The sequence below is a fragment of the Bos indicus x Bos taurus genome, chromosome 24 (genome assembly GCF_003369695.1).
Source record: "Bos indicus x Bos taurus breed Angus x Brahman F1 hybrid chromosome 24, Bos_hybrid_MaternalHap_v2.0, whole genome shotgun sequence".
In the NCBI taxonomy this organism is placed as follows: domain Eukaryota; kingdom Metazoa; phylum Chordata; class Mammalia; order Artiodactyla; family Bovidae; genus Bos; species Bos indicus x Bos taurus.
The window spans coordinates 32881242-32897476 of NC_040099.1; the positions used below are offsets into that span (position 1 = coordinate 32881242).

Below are 16235 nucleotides of genomic sequence, written 5' to 3' on the forward strand. Positions count from 1 at the left end.
CACAGCCTTCTCTGCTAGTGGAGTGGTGCTGGGTAAAAGTATCGTACTCATGGTTTCATTATTTTGTAGATAAAATTTGCTTCCTACTTTCCATTGACTTCCATTAGCTTCTTATGCAAAGCTTTAATTATAGTACATATAGTACACCCATCTTAGCTCCTCTACTAGAAAGTTTTTATCCACAAGGAATTGAAAATCATAATCTAGACTTGGTTGGTAGCAGACTGTATGTGGGAAGTCACGTGGAATTACAGGTTCATTAATTCGGTTTGTTACCATTTTGTGAGTATTGTGCCAGACTGCATATTCCTTCTAAGAAGTAATTACTTCTCCTATGTGACTGTAGACCCAACACTGAGCACACACAGTCCCTCACTAGCATGTGTTTGATGATTATTTGTAGAAAACTGTGTTGTATGTTGCACACTGAACAGGTGCTGAAGAATTAATACAATTAATAATGACCATCAAGCCAATGGTTTTATGTTAATAAAACATCATAATTTAAAGAGCACACTGCATTTATTCAACCCCAGAAATTATAACATCTTGACGCATGTAAAAATGTTTGTAGTTTTGAAGTGCTTTGAAAGACATTTATTTTTTTTAACAAGTGGAAAATAATGTTCTTTAAAAGACACTGAACTTTTAGTGGAAAATGGTATTACCAGAAGCATGTAACAATTTGTTGATCCTCTTTAAGAAATGGGATTTTGACTTAAAATATATACGCAGCACTGAATGCCAAAATGATGGGTACGCGTGGTTGGAATTAAAAGTGAGGTCTGCTTAAATGCATTCGGATGGTGTCTGAAGTTAAGAACGACCTTGAGAGGGGAGAGGGAGGGGTGTTGGGTCATTAGTGCTTCTGGAAATGAACTTCCTTGCTGGGTGAGGGGGTCTGAGTCAGTGGTCAGGACAGCCATTCAGACTGACAGTCCCCTGAACTTCTGCAGCTCCAGTGACAGGGACAGGAATGTGGTTGACTTGAATGTTCCTCAGGCAGCCAAAAAAGGATGTCCACACGGGAAGCTTCGGGGTTTTCAGATTCCCTGAAAGCAAAAGGAGGTGCATTTGATGGATCATTCTTACTTAGTGGAGCAAATGCTTTCTTAGTGGGGTGAGAGACAATCTTAGCGCAAAAGGTACCCCAGGTCTCAGGCCACCCCATCATCTCCTGCCTTAAGTGGGCACCCAAAACACACCCTGTTGTGATAAATCAACCACAAGGCTACTCTTCACATCCTTCAAAGGAGAGTCCACAGCCAAATCAACAGACAGCGACTCCGAGTTCTAGTGCTTTTTCATGGGCCATGGAAGCCTATAAAATTAACAACCAGACCATCTGGAAGGACATAAAACAATGAAGACTGACGAGGCTCTTTCCAGGCAAACTTCCAGTCTTGAACTTGACTCCATCTCAACCTGCCCGATTCCCCCATTCTGGCTCCACAAGGCTTAATAACTCACCATAACTAAGCGCCTGGAGGGGGAGAGACCAGTTTCTGAGGTCTTGTCTGATTCTTTGTGATACCAGGCTCCTAGGTTCATGTGGCCTCTTAAGAGAGGTTGATAAATACATCATCAGCTTGGGACATTAGGGAGCCACAGCCATGGGGCCTGGGCTGCTGGGAAATGGTCCGTTGCTGGCAATCGGGTTTCCCCACAAGCCGGAGAAAGGGCTTCACTGTCTACACAGTCCAGCAGATGGGTGCCCTGCTGATGAGCCGTGGGCGGTGGGGGCGTCGCGTTTGTTGGGTTAAGACGGACATGTTAAGCGTTGACAAGGGACATGGTGTAGGAGAAGTCAGCACGGGAGTTACCTGGCACGCCTCCAATGTATAGACGCTCCAGAGGGCGGGCCGGCGGGAAGGGGTGTCGTCCGGCCGTGTAGCTGTCCTCTGCGTCCAGTTTCAGGTGAAGGATGTGCTGTTTTATGGTGACTGGAGGGAAAGGAGGCGGTCAGATCTATCACCTGAGGAGAGCCCTGCCCACTGTGTAACGTTTACACCTGCACGTCAACGCTGGCTTCTTTCTAAGTCATTCCTGTCAGACCTGAGGGATTGCTGCTTGAGGAAATTCCATTGACCTTAACACAAATTCAACTAATTTCTCACCACCAGGTGCTGTTTAGGTGTTTCCACATATATTACAGAACTTACTCCTTACAATGAATCCATGAGTAAAATTATCATTCGTTTCCCAGATAAAAGACTATCCCCCTCAGCCACTGAGGAGCTTGACAAGTTGTTATAAACGGAACAAGCTGGGATTTAAGCCCCAGTTTCCTGTGCTCCAGAGGCCAATGCTTGGTTCCCATGATGGTTCTTTCCAAGAAGACACGGACTGACTTCTGAAAACTGACTCCAAAGACAGTGGCTTTTGACCCTCTAAATAAAACTCCTCCCACATTAAAAACCTTAGCCAACTGCGACAGAGTTAGCTTTTAGCCAAGAAAGTGTTAGTCGCTCAGTCGTGTCCCACTCTTTGCAACTCTATGGACTGTAGCCCACCAAGCTCCTCTGTCCATGGGACTCGCCAGGCGAGAACACTGAAGTAGGGATCTTCCCAACTCAGAGATCGAACCCGGGTCTCCTGCATTGCAGGCAGATTCTTTACCATCTGAGCCGCCAAGGAAGCCCCTGGTATTCTAGCCAATACATTTTAATATATCACCAAACGTATATGTGCAAGTTATTCATAAAATACCAGATTCAATTTGAGAGGCTGTGCCTGTTCTCTGTCAAGTGGTTTATCTAAATCTTCAGCATTAATATTAAATGGTTGTTGAAAAAATAAACCAACAATGAACTTTAACAATAGTAAGAGCAAACATTTACTGAGCACTTAGTTTATACGGGACACTGCTAAGCACTTTATATGCGTTATAATTTTCACAACCCTGGCAGGTGTATCACTATTTTTATCTCCATTGTGTTGATGAGAAAATTGAAGATAAAGAGAAATTAAGTAGCTTGCCCAAGGTCTTATAGGTAAGGGCTGAAACTGAGATCTGAACTTGGTTACTTCTGACTTTAGAGCCAAAATCTAAGTCACAATGTCATCCTACCTTGAAAAAAAAGCACAGCTTATCAGTTTGCTAGGCTTAAAAACAAAGAAACAAACAAAAAAAACCCTCAAAGTGTTACAGAGAACTGGAGCCAAGCATTATGCAAATATGTCTGGGGCTGAGTGAGAAGGGACAGGTTCTCAGAATGTTCGCCTGGTGGGCTGACCCTGGTCAAATGCTAATGGATGGATGAACCGAGACCACGGTGGGACATTCCAGGTCTGGATGGGAAGGGAGACTGTTTCAGCCTGTGAACAACAGGCTTCTGAACATCATACCTGCCACCGAGTGCCACTGTCCATCACACAGAGCCTGCTTGGGTGTCACCGATGTCAAGACCTCACCTGCCTCACTGCCCACAGAGGCCGTGACCTGGAACACACATGCATTTCCTATTTCCTTCGGAAAGGCAGGTGGAGCCCATGTTCTGCCAAGTCCCTTCCCAGCCCTTGCACCCTGACCTCCCAGGAGCCCTTGAAATATGGGTGCCCCCACCCGTACCAGGTGGTCACATGGGGGCCAAGGCTACATAAGCATCTCTCTGCAGCATCCCTTTCAGGCATGTGAGCTGCAAACCCAGGGCCTGGCCTGAACCCGATGCCAAAGGCAAGGAGCCTTTCCTCTGACCCTCAACCCTGATCCCATCAGATCAACTCAAAAGTTACTGATTAGCCTCCAAGACCTGCCTGAGTTATTAGCATGTGATAGTAGGATTGTTTAGGAGGACATGTGAAATTTGGAAGGCAAAAATGCTGGCTGAGGCCTACACGCTGCTAAAAAGGCCAGCCAATTATGTAATTCCCTGAACATAGGCCTTCAGGAGGGTTCTCGTCCGAGGAATTCAGCAGGCTAACCAACAGAGTCTGCTCTGGGCACATGCCAGGGTCAGGCACTCAACGTGCTATAGTGCAGAATCCCGCATTCCCACTCTGGGCCAGGACCCTCCATGGGCTGAATCAAGGTCAAGGAAATGAGAGGACTGAAATAAGCATGTGGATAAATAATTTACATTTAATTTGCAGGTCCTCAGACAGTGCAGCCTCTTCTTGGGCAATTTTCAAGCTAAACAGTGTCACAGCTGTTAGTTAGGAAGGTTACGGGGTCTGGATTTTGTTTCAGGGGGACGGATGTTTTCCTATCCAGAAGCTCTCAGTGGAGGCATTTCCCAACCCCTCCCATGAAACGCAAGGCTTGTCTGCACCACTGTTAAGCACAGCTGCTCGTTCCTCTGGCCCACGAGAGGACTGCTCACACTTCACGCTGCAGCTTAATCAAAAAAGCATCCAAGAGTTTGGGCTACTATATTTTATCCTGAGAGTTTTCCCTCATGTTTAATAAACTGGAAGGATAGAGGTACAAGAAAATGGCATTATTATCAATCTTTGCCTTAAGGTCTTAATTGAGAGAAGCTTCCTGGAAGAATTTGGTTTTAAAGAGATTTTTTTGAAAAGGTAAGAGATGGACTTCGCTGGTGGTCCAGTGACTAAGATTTCATGCTCCCAGTGCTGGGGGCCTGGGTCCGATCCCACATGCCACAACTAAGACTCAGCGCAACCAAATAAATAAATAAATACGTTTTAAAAAGGTAAGAGGTAAATGTGGGGGTTAAAAATAAGATATGGAGTAGGCCTGTGAGTGATGGGAAGGATGGAGCAGCAGCATGCACTGAAGAAGGAATCCAGGAAAAGCTGAAGGAAGGCGGAATGCAAACCCGGTGATCAGCCTGACTGCAGGGAAAGGCCGGTGCGCCGTGTAGACAGGGTCAGGGGAAACTGACCCAGAGGACACAGGGCCACGGGCCTGGGTGTAACACAGTGTAGACAGCTGGTGAGAAAATCCATCTCGTGAATTCTGGTCCTGCCCTTATGAATAAAAGGAGAGACGTGACAAGGGTGAAGCGGAGGTGAGAAAAATGAAACTGTTTGCATACAGCAGCTTCTCTTCTGTTGGACAAAAGCCCTCAGATATAATAAGCATTATTCTCCACGTTTTAATTAGTTTTTCCCTTTTTTTGCCACGCCACACAGTATGTGGGATCTTAGGTCCTTGAGGGACTGAAACTGCACCCCCTGCATCGGAAGCTCAAAGTCTTCACCACTGGACTGCCAGGGAAGTCCTATTCTCTTTTTAAAGATAAAGAGAGTGAGTCTGAAAGAGGTTAAGTAAGGTCCCTAGGGCCATTTAACTAAGTGGTGGAGCTGAAATTCAGCCCAGTCTGTTTGCATCTGCCCAACTTTAAAGATAAAGAACAGAAAACATGACAACCAAATTACTTGCTAAACCAAAAGAGTAGCCCTGAAGTTATGTCTCTTAAACACGAGATCGGGTTCCACTCTACCATAACTTCACCTGCCTTGGTCTCCAGGAACAGAACGTGGTTCTTATACAGATTCACACCCGCTCCCATGTCATCAGAGGACCACGTACCTTTCCTCCTTCCATATAAACACATAAGTGCTGCCCGGGTTGACTTCCAATGTGAATGAGAATTCCAGTGAGGCTTCTCGGACGAATGCTGAAAACAAGCTTAAATTCTGGCCCCAGCGACACAGAGTTAGCTTTCAAAAGAAAATTAAGGAAACAGGTAACACATCATAATTCAAGAAAAAGGATAATCAAGGCTATGAAGATTGAAATGCTTCCAAACTGCTCCTTACCTAGGATGATATGACCTCCTTCTTGGGAGAAATAAATGCCTTTCTCCAAAGAGCTACCCAAGCACGGAGACACCCCAAAACTTGCAGAAGGGGTTTCCAGGGGTTTCAGATCCAACTGAAAGTTCCTCAGGCAGCCCACAAAGCTGTTCTGGGGGAGGCTCTACAATCAAGCAGAAGAGAAAGCAAACTGCATGACCCACAGCTCCCAGAAATGCACAGGTTGTTCAAAAAAGCAGGAAGGAGGGGGATCCATCCATCCTGCTTCCAAGAGTCAGGTGGGCCTGACCGGTCCATTCTGGCTCCCTCCATGGTGCCAGAAAACATGGATACCACGTGTCTCGTGGGTGGTCAAAGTTTGAAGGTATTGCTAAATCAAGGGGTGTGTGTGCAGAGAGCAGGGGCGGTGGAGATGGCTTCCTGGTGTGGAATCAAGAATAGAGGGGGTGTATTTGCAGCAATGTGGATGGCTGCTGCTGCTGCTAAGTCGCTTCAGTCGTGTCCGACTCTGTGCGACCCCATAGACGGCAGCCCACCAGGCTTCCTGTCCCTGGGATTCTCCAGGCAAGAACACTGGAGTGAGTTGCCATTTCCTTCTCCAATGCTTGAAAGTGAAAAGTGAAAGTGAAGTCGCTCAGTCGTGTCCGACTCTTAGTGACCCCATGGACTGCAGCCTACCAGGCTCCTCCATCCATGGGATTTTCTTGGCAAGAGTACTGGAGTGGGGTGCCATTGCCTTCTCTGGTGGATGGACCTAGAGATTGTCATATTGAGTGAAGTAAGTCAGACAGAGAAGGAGAAAAACCATATGACATCCCTTATATGTGGAATCTAAAGAGAAATGATACAAATGAACTTACTTACAAAACAGAAAGAGACTCACAGACTTAAGAGAACTTAGGGTTGCTGGGAGGAAGGGATAGATAGGGACTTTGGGATGAGCATGTACACACTGCTATATTTCAAATGGATAACCAACAAGGAGCTACTGTATAGCACATGGAACTATGTCTAATGTCTCATGGCAGCCTGGATAGGAGGGGAATTTAGGGGAGAATGGCTACATGTCTATGTATGGCTGAGTCCCTATCCTGTCCACCTGAAACTATCACAACATTATTAATTGGCTCTACACCAATATAAAATAAAAAGCTCGAGAAACAAGAATAGAGGGTACCCCAGGCCACCATCAGAGCTGCAACAAGGGGGAATTTCCACCTTGCAGTTCACAGATCTCCACATCTCTTTGCAGGTACAAAATACTTTAGAGTTTCATGAGCCTGTGTGATAGCTTAAGGCAGGGCAGCTGACTGAAAAAAGAGGCCAAAACATTCCCAAAATAATAAAGTGTAAAAAAGCTCCTACATTGTTGGGCCCGGTGCACCATCAATGATTCACAAATGCTGGAGGGGTTAAGATCAGACACAGGGGATGGGATCAAAGGGCCTGCGTGGAGCCCCACAGCTGCCCAGAGTGGGCCTGGAACAAGGGCTCCTCACTTGGGGCCTGGGGATGAGCTTCTGGGGTTCTCTGATCCCTTAAATTATATATCAGAAGTCCAGTGCATTTTCCCAGGGAGAGGAGCTATAACTTCCTTCAAGCTCTCCAAAAAGTTAATAAATTGCTGAATAAAATCCCTCAGCACTCTTGTGGAGTAAATGCCTTTAGGACTCTGACATCCTACAAGACAGATGCAAGACACAATCATTTTAAGGGAATCCCATGGCATTCTAGAGGCATGCGGTGTTGGCGTCAACAACAGAGTACTGATTGGGCCTCCAGTGAAATTTCTAATTTCTTCAGATTTGCTGTCATGAACAATGATGAGCCTGTATCTGACATGATGCTCAGAGCCTCCAGGACAGGCCGTAACCTAACTTGGAATCCCCAAAGACTCTGTGTGTCTTGAGGTAGCCACTGGGGGACTGGATGTTGCCTGCCCTTTGAAAGGATGTGGAGGAGGGCGATCCAGTGGTTTCCCTCCTCGGGGTGAAGGAAGGCTGCAAACAGGACCTTGCATGCAAAGGATGTTGTAAGTGGGGTGCGACTGGTTGTGTCCGACTTTAGGATGTCGACTGTGATTTATCCAAGTCAAGAGAGCATCCAAATTGTGCCCCTGAATTGCTACCCTGTCCTGTGATTTCTCTGAGAAACAGGTACAGAGGCTGCAGAAAAACAAGCAATGAGTAACCTCCTTAGCAATTAACATGTTATCCATTATACATGTGTTACATTATATATGTATAGATTATACAGTATACAGTATATATGTAGAGGCTACATGTTATACATTATAACATAGTAGATAATACATAAATTACGTTACATATTACTTGTGATACATATATAGCAGTTACTATATACAAAGAGTAAAACAGTACTTTGACTGGCTGGGGCTTTGGCCCAAACCCCAGTGTAAAACTCAAGTGGGCCAGGATGAGCCCTGTGGAGACATCACAGGTAAGGCCAGGTCAGCCTGACTGTCTAGAACCCACTCCGGCAGAAGTGCCCTGTTTTAATTAAGTCAATTTCCAGCCCAGAATGGAGTTTGATCCCTTCCCTCACACCAGAATGGGCACCCTCACACCAGAAGGGGTGCCCGTGGAGAGGGAAGGGGCAGGAGGGGCTGAGCGTCTGGTAGTGCATTTGCCAGAAGACAGTCCCTGGGCGGAACTGTTGACAGGCCCATGTTCACTTCGTGAGTGAAAAGGGCAAATCTGGGAGAAGAGTGATGGGTGGATTCGGCCACCCCAAGTAACCAGGGCCGTGAGCACTCTGGCTTCGTGGAGGAGATGAGGGAAGGGGCACCCACAGAGCTTAGCCCTGTGGCCACAGAGGCACGTGCCCCTCCTTCTGGGGACAGACAGACTGGTGACTTTTCCCTCAGCCCAAATTTTCCCCAAGATTGGTTCTTGGAATAATTTTATCTTATAACATGTTAAATAACATTAAAACACAGATTCGGTTTTTAAAATAATTTAAAGTATTTTGATACACCTGAATAAAACTTAGAAGGTGACATGTTCTCATCTATGGCTCCGAAGCATTCCTATTTACCTTTGGCTTCCCTGATGGAGCCGATCCCAGGTAAACTGGTGCTCTGAGGCTGATGGTGGAATTTCCAGGCAAATGTCCCTCCCGGGTCCTCAGACCATCCACAACCAAGCGCCCCTTGCCTCCATCTTGCCCAAATGTCACCTTAAGGATAAAGAAAATAAGTTAACTGTATTCTTACCTTCAACAGCTGGCATTGTAGTTTATTAGTGGTCACAGGAATTAAAAAAAAAAAAAGTTTCTGTCCCTTCAAGTAGCTTTGAAAAAAATCAAGAGATTTTTTTCCCTAGTGTTTTTCATCATCCTTATTTTGTAAGATTATGTTAGGTATTAACCAGAGTGAGCTTAAAACATGAACTAAAAAAAGACTCTCATAAGTGAACAAAAATAAATAGCTGGCCTGGAAACTTAGACAAAAGACAAATAACTGGAGTCAAAGGATCATAAATAAATACACATCCATGCAACGCAGGGGAAGGAAGAGTTTGTGCAGAGCTGAGACAGGGAAAGCCACACGCTCCTCTGAGCAGGGGCCCTGGAGAAGAGACCGAGGGTTACTTCTTGTCTAACAAGAGGAGCAAATGTTTTCAACTCTGCTAAAAGTCAGGATCCCTGGACTCTGGTGTGGACTCTGCCACCTCATGGCTACCAGACCATTCACTAACGGCTCCCCAGTGTAAATGCCCAGCTGTGACTGCTGGCCTCCAGCGTCTTCTGACACCTGGGCGTGGATGTCTTACAGGCAACTGGATCGAAGGATATTCACAACAGAACCATTCTTCCCCAGCCACACCCACCTTCCCCACATCTTCTCCATCTCATCTCCACTACTGACCCCAATGCTGGTCCAAAATCACAGGACTCTGGGCTCTGCCTTCAGACACATCCACTCTCTCCCCCTCTGCCCTGGTCTCTTGAACCAAAGGCAACAGCATCCATCTGGTTTTCTACTTTTGCTCCTTTTTAAATGCTTCAGTTAAAGAGGGTTTTGAAAAGATAAAGCTGATCATGTAATGCTTTTTTTTTTAAGTTTTAGACTCTCTAAAAGCTTCAGATACTCAGAATAAAATCCCAAATCCTCACCTAATCCAGTGCTTAAATGACCTGGGCCTGCCTCATCCTGCATCCCTGGTGGCTCAGATGGTAAAGAATCTGCTTGTAATGCAAGAGACCTGGGTTCGATCCCTGACTTGGAAGATCCCCAGGAGAGGGGAATGGCAACCTACTTCAGTATTCTTGCCATGGAGAAGTCCATGGACAGAGGAGCCTGGTGGGCTACAGTGTATAGGGTCACAAAGAGTCAGACATGACTGAAGCAATTTAGCATGCATGCACACACTTGCCTTAAACTGCATTTCTTTAACCCCAGGATGCCTTTAGGCAAGAGCTGAGATGCTGAGGATGTGGGCCCTTATACCTGTGCTCTAGAGAAAGCATTCCAGACTCAGAGAAGGCTCTGGAGACCTGGAAATTGTCTTGAAGGAGAAAAATGGTCCAGGGGGCAAGGACAGGATCAAGCAAGGAGCAGTCCACAGAACTGTGAGGCGGGGAGGATGTGAAGAAGCAGAGAGGAAAGCCCGTCTTGGCATCTAGGATGACATCCATGCATGGCACGTGCAGGAGTCTCTGGGCTGAGATGCTGGGTGCTCGGTGCCTCTAACCACACGCGCTCTCCCAGTGTTCGTGCCCTCCTGCCTGGAAGAATGCTGAGACTTCCGTCTTCAGCTACTGGCAGTGAACTTGGCCCCGGGGGAGGATCTAAGGCAGCCCCAGAGCTCACCGTGTGCCACTTCCCGTCATTGCACTTCTCTTTGCTTTTGAGTTTCAGTTTTTTCCCTTCTGCCCCCAGGGCAAAGACCAGCCGTCCTTTTGAAAGATAAAGAGCCATAAAGGAGCTCCTAGTCCCCGTATAAAACACGAGCCCTCTGGACGCTGTTGTCAGCACATCCACGGCAAACTGTGACCTGCAGGGGAAAGACAGCAAAAGGCAAAGAAGGAAAACAAGAGGTTTGTCGTGTTTCTCCAAATCTCTAAAGTCAGGAGAGAGGGTGAGGAGCAGCCCCCCACTACTCCATAATTTAAGTGAATAAACTAAGGCATGTAATTGATTAAACAACCTGTTTCTCTGGGAGTTTTAAAAGCTTGTTTTTCAGCAGTTAAAAGTTTTGTTGTATAATTTCCTTATTGTGTTGGGGAATAAGAGGAAGTTTTATGACAACCTCAGCGAGCGATGTAAGTCCCAGTGAATGGCAAGGAAGAAGATGACCTACTTTAAAAAAAAATCTGCATTTTAGAAAATTATGGTAAAATATACATAACATAAAGCTTAGCATCTTAACCATTTTTAAGAATACAGCTCACAAGTGGTAAGTACCTTCACTGTTGTGCAGCAAATCTCCAGAACTCTTTTCATCTTGTAAAACTGAAACTCCCTACACATTAAACAACAGCTCTGTATTCCCTCCTCCCCGCAGTGCGTAGCAACCACCATTCTGCTTTCTGTCTCTAAAAATCTGACTGTTCTAGGTGTTTCATAGAAACAGAATCATACAATATTTGTCTTTTTGAAACTGTCTTATTTCACTGAGCAGCCTCAATCTTTAAACCCAATGAATATGCTTTCTATTTCATATACATGCAGGGAAAAGAAAGTTGCGAGGAAAAGTCAGGGAAAAACTTGAACAACAAGGATTCGAGTTAAGCATTTTCTTTCTGTAAGATATACTTAACACAGATGCACAGAAGTCCAGATCCACCTTCTCTTGCCCACCCTTATGTTTCTCAGACCTTAATACCTCACCTTTGATGGAACAGGAATTGAGCAAGCATCATGCAGTAAAAGCAGAGAGTTAAAGTTAATATTCCTTTGCATGATGGTTGCACATAGGCACATGTGGCTAAGCAAGCTTTACTTTCTATGCAAACTCACATCCATTCATCCATTTACTTATTCATTCAACAAATACTTAATGAGTGGGTCATATGTACAAGGCACCATGATGAGCTCTGAGAATGAAAGAATGGATGTTTCATTCTTGGACTGGTTTGTGGTGTGTAGATGCCCTGGTTGAGGTTTACTCGCTAAGTCATGTCCAGTGGACTGTAGCCTGCCAGGTTCCTCTGTCCATGGGATTTTCCAGGCAAGAATACTGGAGCGGGTTGCCATGCCCTCCTCCAGGGGATTTTCCTGACTCAGGGATGGAACCCGCATCTGTCTCCTGCATTGGCAGGCAGCTTCTTTACCTCCACCACCACCTGGGAAGCCCTAAGAAACAGTTACTGAATTGAATTAAATGGAAAATGTGGAGGCAGAATCAGGAAGTAGAAGAAATACTGACACTATTACATCTCTTTGCTTTTTAATACTGTGGGGCTGAGCAAACCTGGAGATGCACTTTCATTCTTCAGATTTGCAAGTTTCCTTGAGGGTAGAGTTCCTCAAAATGAAATAGAAATCTATATTTGTGAGATTAAACCGACCAGATGGTGACACTGCTCAGCATGTCTCTTCGTGTAGCTGCGTCTTAGTGCGGAGGTTTGGAGAACGAGGGTTAGCCAATTTGAGGAGGATATTAGAACTTGCTACAGAATTAAAGTACTTTACATATGTGTGCTTTGTTATTGGACTTGACATTTGCTTTCCAGCATTATTTCTTAAAGCAATTTTCTTTCAGAAAAGACTAACTGACTAACACCCCAAAAAGACATCAGTAGCTTCAAATCCTGGCATATTGTACTGCAGCTATGAGTCTTTATTGCTGAGGATTGGAAGGTAAGGCAGAGAGCAAAGAAGCATTTTTTTTACATTCACCCAGAGGTTAAAATGGTGGTGAAAGGGGAAGTCGCTCAGTCATGTCTGACTCTTTGCAATCAGTCCATGGAATTCTCCAGGCCAGAATACTGGAGTGGGTAGCCTTTCCTTTCTCTAGGGGATCCTCCCAACCCAGGTATCAAACCCATGTCTCCCGCATTGCAGGTGGATTCTTTACCAGCTGAGCCACTATGGAAGCCCAAGAATACTGGCGTGGGTAGCCTCCCCCTTCTCCAGCGGATCTTCCAGACCCAGGAATTGAACCAGTGTCTCCTGCATTACAGGCGGATTCTTTACCAACTGAGCTACCAGGGAAGTCCCTAAAATGGTGGTACAGGGTTTTAAAGCAGAGACCAAACTTGCTAGAATAGAAATCAGGATAAGAATGACAGAATAGTCCAAATCTTGCAAGATCCTGAAAATACACTCTGATTGCTACAGTATTGGGGACTAAAATAATTTTAAAATTCTATGTACTAAGGATTACTTTTTCCCACTTTCCCTTTAAGAATATTACTTTTTCCATTTATTGTATATAATTCAGTGTTGGATGGGAAGATGCCTGGGTTCAATCATCAGAGGAAGCCAGATAGGTCGCAGTGAATGTGCTGAGAAAGGATGCAGGAGAGAAGGGGCCATGGAGGGAGGGGGGAAGGCAAAGCTCTCGGAACAACCTCAGAGCTGGGGAAGTGGGGAGGGAGGCTGAAGGGTGGGGAAAGGGCAGTGCATGCAGCATCCCAGGGAGACTGCTGCCATCATGGTCAGCGTGACTGAAAGAGCAGCGCTGGGGAGCGGGGTCGGCCCAGGAGGGGCAGACAGCTGAGAAGGTCACCACCTCTGCTGTCTGCCTGTCTCCCACTGATACAGCTTTGCCAAATCAGGGATCTCCATAATGTCCACGAGTCTACTGGAGTCTGAGCTGGGGGCTGAGGGTCACCTTCAGAGCTTGGCCTCTCCCCTTTTGGCTTTCACACACTCAGCCCCTCCCCTTCCGGCTTTCACACCTCCCTGAGAATCACACACTTGCTCACTGAGCCCTCCGAGGGCCAGCTCATTCCAACCTATGACCTCTCCTCCCTCCAAGCAAGACATTACCAACCCTATTTGACTGATGAGAAAACTGAGATTTGAAGAATTTGTGGAAACATGTGAGGCAGGTGTAATTATGCCACGTTTAAACGTGGTATAATTAGACAAGCTGAACAGCAGAGTATGGTGGCCTTGGAGTTGCCCCTCAGAGCTCTGTTCAGGAGACCCCACTGCTGGGGCACCGCCGTCTGGCAGCACCCAGCTGGCCCTCTTTCAGAACCGCAGTGGCACCCAGTGACTCCCAGCCACACATCAAGCTCAGCAGAAAAGAGCCAAGCCATTCTGCCAACACTGGTGATGATCTTTGCTTGCGATGCCCACCCGCCAGCCTGACTTCCTCGGAGCTTCCCTGCTGTCTGAGGCTCTTCCCACCTCTGTCTGCCTTCCCCTCTCCTTTCACAGTACCCCAGCCATGTCTTAGCTGAAGGCTCTCCCCACCAGCTCCTGCTCCCTCCTTTTATCTTCCAGAGGAACAGCCATTCTCTTGCACATCTAATCTCATCTTGATATCTGCACCCCCAGGACCTGAACTGGCTTGTGGCATGAGGTCACACAGTGAGCCAGTGGCTGAGCAAGTGGATGGAAAGCCAAGATGGGAAAGCCAGGTCTTTTTGACTTTCGGGCAATTCTGCCTCATAGATAAGTCACCAAAGAATTCTGGGCAACGTTTTATTTATGTCTCCTTCAAATTATATGAAAATGACAAGCCTCGCCTTTCTTTTTTTCCTGACACAATTAATATCTCTGCTCTTTCCCTCCTCCCCCAAAGTGATGCAACTTGTTAGCACAAAACGTCCCAATGTATTCTCTAAAGATGATGTTATCTGGCACCAAGTCTTCCTGAAAGAATGATTTTTCTCTGACTGTAGAATGCAGGAGAAGAAAGGTGATGTATCACAGAAATAAATAGCAGCTTTGGAAAGACATATCGGTCTTATTTTTAGCACACTGTCAGTTCTAAACCAGAGCTGAACTGATTGTTTCAGGGTCTGAGCAGCACCTGTCACGTGTGCCTCTGGCCACATGGAGGAAGGCTGCTCCAGTGGCTGGGCTCTGTGTACTGGGCAGGCCAGGACCTCTTTTCATAAACAAGGTTGTTCCCCACTTCACTGGACTTCCCACGTGGCTCAGCAGTAAAGAATCCTCCTGCCAAGCAGGAGACACAGGTTTGATCCCTGTGTCAGGAAGATCCCTTGGAGGAGGGCATGGCAACCCACTTCACTACTCTTGCCTGGGGAACCCCAAGGACAGAGGAGCCTGGCGGGCTACCGTCCATGGTTTCACAAAGAGCTGGACATGATTAAGTGACTAAACAACAACCAGCCCCTTCCTCAGTGGCAAGTGCCTGGCATCATGGCAGTTAGCCTGCCCTAGTGTAGAATCCTACATAGAGTCAGAGTCTGAGTTGGCGTGGGGCAAAAACATGAAATAATACCTGGATTTCAGCAACTCCTGGGGAAGCATGAATAGCAAGTGGCTCGTGGGACTGTCCCCAAACCGGAGGGCTCTGTGGCTGGTCTGGACGCCTGGAAGTGGTGGGCAAGACTGAGCTTCTCTCCATGCCTTTGAGCTCCTCGGGGAGATGGCTGGCGCATCCTGCAATGGCTGTGTGGGAGAGAAACCAAAAATCAGGACAGCTAATTATCTGGGGGAAGGGTGGAGAACGCCTGTCTAGCTAAGTGCCTTGCTCAGTTTTGACTTTTGATTCTAAGAGCTGAATTCAATAAGAATGAATTCATTCTGGGGAGGGTGCATGTTGCTCCCATCTTACACAGGTCTGTGGTACATGGTACCAGCAGGTATCCAGAGCACCTCCCTTTCCTGGGGGCTTGCTTCCCTGGTGGCTAAGATAGTAAAAAATCTGCCTGCACTGCGGAAGACCTGGGTTTGATCCCTGGGTTAGGAAGATGTCCTGGAGAAGAAAATGGCTATCCACTCCAGTATTCTTGCCTGGAGAATCCCATGGACAGAAGAGCCTGGCTGGCTACAGTCCATGGGGTCACAAAGAGTCAGACATGACTGAGCAACTAACATTCCTCTTCCTGGAGCTTCAGAAGACCCACAGTGGTTCTTAAGAGAAGAACCACAGTAGTTCTTGAGAGAGGTAGCATTCAACCATTTTTATCAAGAAAAACAAAAAAAAACCTTACATCAAGCTCATCTGATCGGGCTCCCATGAGTGGTTCTGAGTTCACCTCCCCCAGTCTCCTTTCTCCTCCAAACTACCCCTGCTCACCTGTTCATTGAGCCTCCCAAGTCCGTAGAGGGCACAAGTGAAGAGCACACATGACTATGAAGAGCACATTCTCTGGGGCTCGACAGCCCCAATTGTTAACTCCAACTCTACTTCCTGGGTGCTCTCGGGCAGTCTTTTTAACCTAAGACTCAATTTCCTGACCTGTAAGGTTGGCATTTTATTCTGCTCTTTAGTGGTATGGTGAGAACTGAGACATGAGAGAACACATGTGCAAAGTGTCTGTACCTGTGAGTCTCACCAAACCCTGCTGCCTCCCAGGTTTGGGCTTCTCTTTGTGGAGCAACAACATTCACTCATCTA

At 46.5% G+C, this 16235-nt stretch overlaps 1 protein-coding gene across 2 annotated transcripts in view; it reads right to left on the reverse strand.

Annotated features, from left to right (window-relative positions):
* Window positions 1-503: 503 nt before the first annotated feature.
* Window positions 504-16235, reverse strand: part of LAMA3 (laminin subunit alpha 3) — a 250109-nt gene continuing 234377 nt past the window's right edge. For both annotated transcript variants that reach the window (XM_027525882.1, XM_027525883.1), the window contains 8 exons: window positions 15114-15283; window positions 10559-10742; window positions 8782-8922; window positions 5728-5887; window positions 5498-5628; window positions 3349-3442; window positions 1824-1943; window positions 504-1052 (listed from right to left, as the gene is read on the reverse strand). In XM_027525882.1, the coding sequence (XP_027381683.1) occupies window positions 907-1052; window positions 1824-1943; window positions 3349-3442; window positions 5498-5628; window positions 5728-5887; window positions 8782-8922; window positions 10559-10742; window positions 15114-15283 (1146 nt within the window). In that variant the 3' untranslated portion in view covers window positions 504-906. The remainder of the gene's footprint in view (window positions 1053-1823; window positions 1944-3348; window positions 3443-5497; window positions 5629-5727; window positions 5888-8781; window positions 8923-10558; window positions 10743-15113; window positions 15284-16235) is intronic.